Source organism: Periplaneta americana, chromosome 16 (genome assembly GCF_040183065.1).
Source record: "Periplaneta americana isolate PAMFEO1 chromosome 16, P.americana_PAMFEO1_priV1, whole genome shotgun sequence".
NCBI lineage: Eukaryota > Metazoa > Arthropoda > Insecta > Blattodea > Blattidae > Periplaneta > Periplaneta americana.
The window spans coordinates 144,000,795-144,004,227 of NC_091132.1; the positions used below are offsets into that span (position 1 = coordinate 144,000,795).

General features: G+C 40.8%; 1 protein-coding gene across 1 annotated transcript; it reads right to left on the minus strand.

The window, feature by feature from the left end:
* Positions 1-2,252: 2,252 nt before the first annotated feature.
* On the minus strand, positions 2,253-3,197 carry LOC138716415 (tubulin polyglutamylase complex subunit 2-like). The gene has a single exon (XM_069849484.1). It carries the CDS (start codon positions 2,843-2,845, stop codon positions 2,294-2,296), a length of 552 nt encoding a protein of 183 aa, XP_069705585.1. The 5' UTR covers positions 2,846-3,197; the 3' UTR covers positions 2,253-2,293.
* Positions 3,198-3,433: the final 236 nt, after the last annotated feature.

Here is a 3,433-nt window from a genome sequence, read left to right on the forward strand (position 1 = left end):
ATTAAAATCTGGCTCAAGTTTGGAAACACATAAGCGTAAGACAGCCACTAAATTGTCGTCTGTGACCCTGGATCGCCAAACAGTTTTGTTGTTGGTCATCGTAATGAAAAACTACTTGCACACATATGTGGAACCAAACATGGCTGCTAGGCGGGAGGCAAACAAGCATAGATTTGGAAATTCTGACTTAGGCAGCATTGCGAACAGTTCGATTCCTGATTTCGCCGAAACTCTGAGCGGCGTGCTGTTCTGCAGATTTTCAATCCTAGTTCCAAATTTTCAGGCGCTTCTATCTGCTGAAACCCAAAGGGATTGCAGAATAATCTCCACTCCTTGTCCATTGTCGCTATCTCTCCAAATCTACCAGTGAATTCTGTTGAGAGGTATTGAATAAGGGTTTTATATTTGATAAGCTGACTTTCTTCATCGCTCTTGAAAACAGTTTCTAGTGAAGGAAAGTGGTGAATGTTTGTTTATTTTCTACTTGATACTGCCACTCTTAATTTACCTACAAATTCTCTCAGATGGTCGTTCATATTTATGATCAAGTTATCTTTTCCTTGTAAATGCACGTTCAGATCATTAAGGTGTCTACAAATGTCCGTCAAAAAAAAAAAAAAAAAAACAAGATAAGAAATCCATGCTGGGTCTGTTTGTTATGGAATTTCTATACCTTCGCTTATCGTAAAAATATCTATTTCTTCCTTGAGCATGAAAAACCTGTATAACATGGCACCCCTGCTAAGCCATCTTATTTAGTGTAATGAATGGAATCATGATAATCACTGTCAATGTTCTAAAGAAATTTATGACGCGTAAGAAAGTGTAGACGAACATATGAGACTCACAGCTTTACCTTCCTTCTTAACAAAAAAGTACTTGTTTTCCCATTCGTCACTAAAGGGAAAATATTTGAATGGATTACACTGTGATTCACTCATTACGAGCCGCCACTCACTGTAGACGCAAGCGAACCAACAACCACTCTTGCAAGGCCCACGTACACTGCAGCTAGCACAAAATTCGTTCTACCTGACTGAGTTTTTTCACAGTTTGAGAGCACGAGTTGCCCACCCATGGACAAGCACATCAGCCGACTGAGCTACGCCGGTGGTGACATTCTTTGTTAATGAGCACTGGGTTTATTGGTCAGTTTGAGTGATGCAATAATATCATCTGAAGAGAAGCGTCTATTCCTAGAATTACAATTTTTCGGTTTCATACACGTGTCAAATCAGGAACACTTTTAAAATTATCATTGTTATACTCATTATACGAAGTCTTTCTATCCAATTCTCTGTATCTATTGAACGGACTTTCTTCATGTCATGTATATAAGGTGTCCCATATATCTTGTGCACCTATTATAACTTTTTTGGATAGATATTGGAATATTTGTTTCTGAGAGTTATGTTGTAACTAGGGACTAACATGAGTGTAGAGATTTGGTGCATGTAACTACATTATGGTACAAGATACACGTAACGTCATTAATTTTTCAAATAGCACTACGTACTTTAATCATGTTACATTGATTACACACATTAAGACGAGTTCAAAAATATATCACAATGTTACATTTCCAACAACAAAATGCAAGCTGAATGCCATCAGAATGTGCCGTTTGTTGTGGTGCCCCATTCATCTTGGGCATTAACTTACACAAAACGAAAGACGTCCGTACACGTCGTGTGTTGTGTGTTTGCTGTCTTAACATGTAAACAAACCACAACTGTCGACGCCATAATCCACGTACAGTGGCCTGCACGTTCTCCGGACCTGTCGCCATTCGACTTCTTCCTGTGGGGAACTGTAAAGGACAGTGTGTACAACATTCTGACAAAACCAGACGACATGCAGCAACGCATTCGACAGGCTTGTGTGTCTATTCAGCCAGAAACGTGCAGGGCAGTCATACGATCTTTCGGGGAACGCCTTCGAAAGTGCATTAATGTGAATGGTCACCATTTGGAACATCTTCTGTGACTCTCAAAGCATAACATTATCACATTGTAAGTACGTTTTTGTTTCGTTTTGTTGTTTGTTATTGATTAGGAAGGTGACATTGTGATATATTTTTGAACTCGTCTTAATGTGTGTAATCAATGCAACATGATTAAAATATGTAGTGCTATTTTTTTAACCCTTGGATATATATATTTTTAGGCAATATAAAATTGTAGTTAATGCCGTGATGTGACTATTTTTCATTAATTTTTTAAACAATAAAATTAAAATATATTAAATCAATGAAATAAAATTAATTAATCAAAATAGATTACATTGCAATAAATTAAGAGTAATTTAAAATTAATTGAATTAATTGGAAATAAATTAGTTCAATTAAGATCGCAGGGTCGAGGTGGTTATACGGCATGTCACACCAGTCCACGCTCTGTGTGAGTGGGTTATTCACATCAGATTGGAGCAGATGCGGTGCGATCAACACGAACATTTGCTCAGCCCACGGTGTTAGGTCCATGGGCGTGAATTTGAACTGCCACTGGGGGAGACCCTGGTGTACCCGCATCATGCGGAAGTACTGCGTGAAGTCTGCAGCCAGGTAGTTCCACTCGAAACTTCTGTCCAGCAGCCAGATCTTGGGGTCCTCTCGTTTTAGATCGGATTCGCACTCGCTCTTGTGAATGTACACCAGACACACCTTTCCGATGCCTTGGCAAGCGTCCAGTTCGAAGATCTTGCACTTGACGCCGAAGTTGGGGCGCTGCCTGGGGTCGTCCTGCTCGCTGCAGATTTCTATGTCCAGCAGCGTGGGGCATTCCGCATCGCCCATGCTCTTGACGCCGGCCAGTCGTCGTAACTCAGACATAGAGTTGATCTTCATGTTGCCGATGGGGAGCACCTCGCCTTGTGGATATTCTCGACCATGGCTTCATTAAAGATCGAACATCCCCTCTCCTTTCTTCGTGGAAGTTTTGTTCTTGCGAACTTTCTACCCGTGCTCAAGCAGGTACGCTACACATTAAATGAGAAAGATCTCTTCTAACGAAATAGAGTTAGGAAATGATCCCAGGATGGAGGCAGCATTCCCTCGCTGAACCGCTATTCCAATGCGTTGACGAAGGAAATTGATACATCTAGGATCGCCGGTACGGGACAGTAGGCGTGTACCAATTTGGGTGAGTAGATCTTTAGCGTCTCTACACCACGGACCAAAGGTCTCAACTGCAAAAGCAACGAAGATGTAATTTGATGTTAAATGTTCATATTTGCGTCGTTTAGCATGATAAGCGGATTCAGCAGCAGATCCGGCACAATTGACAGAAGATTTTAAATGGGAAAGGGCTAATGTATCTACACATGTAAAATCCCAGATGAGTGATTTACCTTTGGACCAAGGAATTAATGTCAAGCCGTCAGGTCGTTTACCATCCGACCGGCTAATACCAGATGGTTCAAGAAGAGTTGGAAT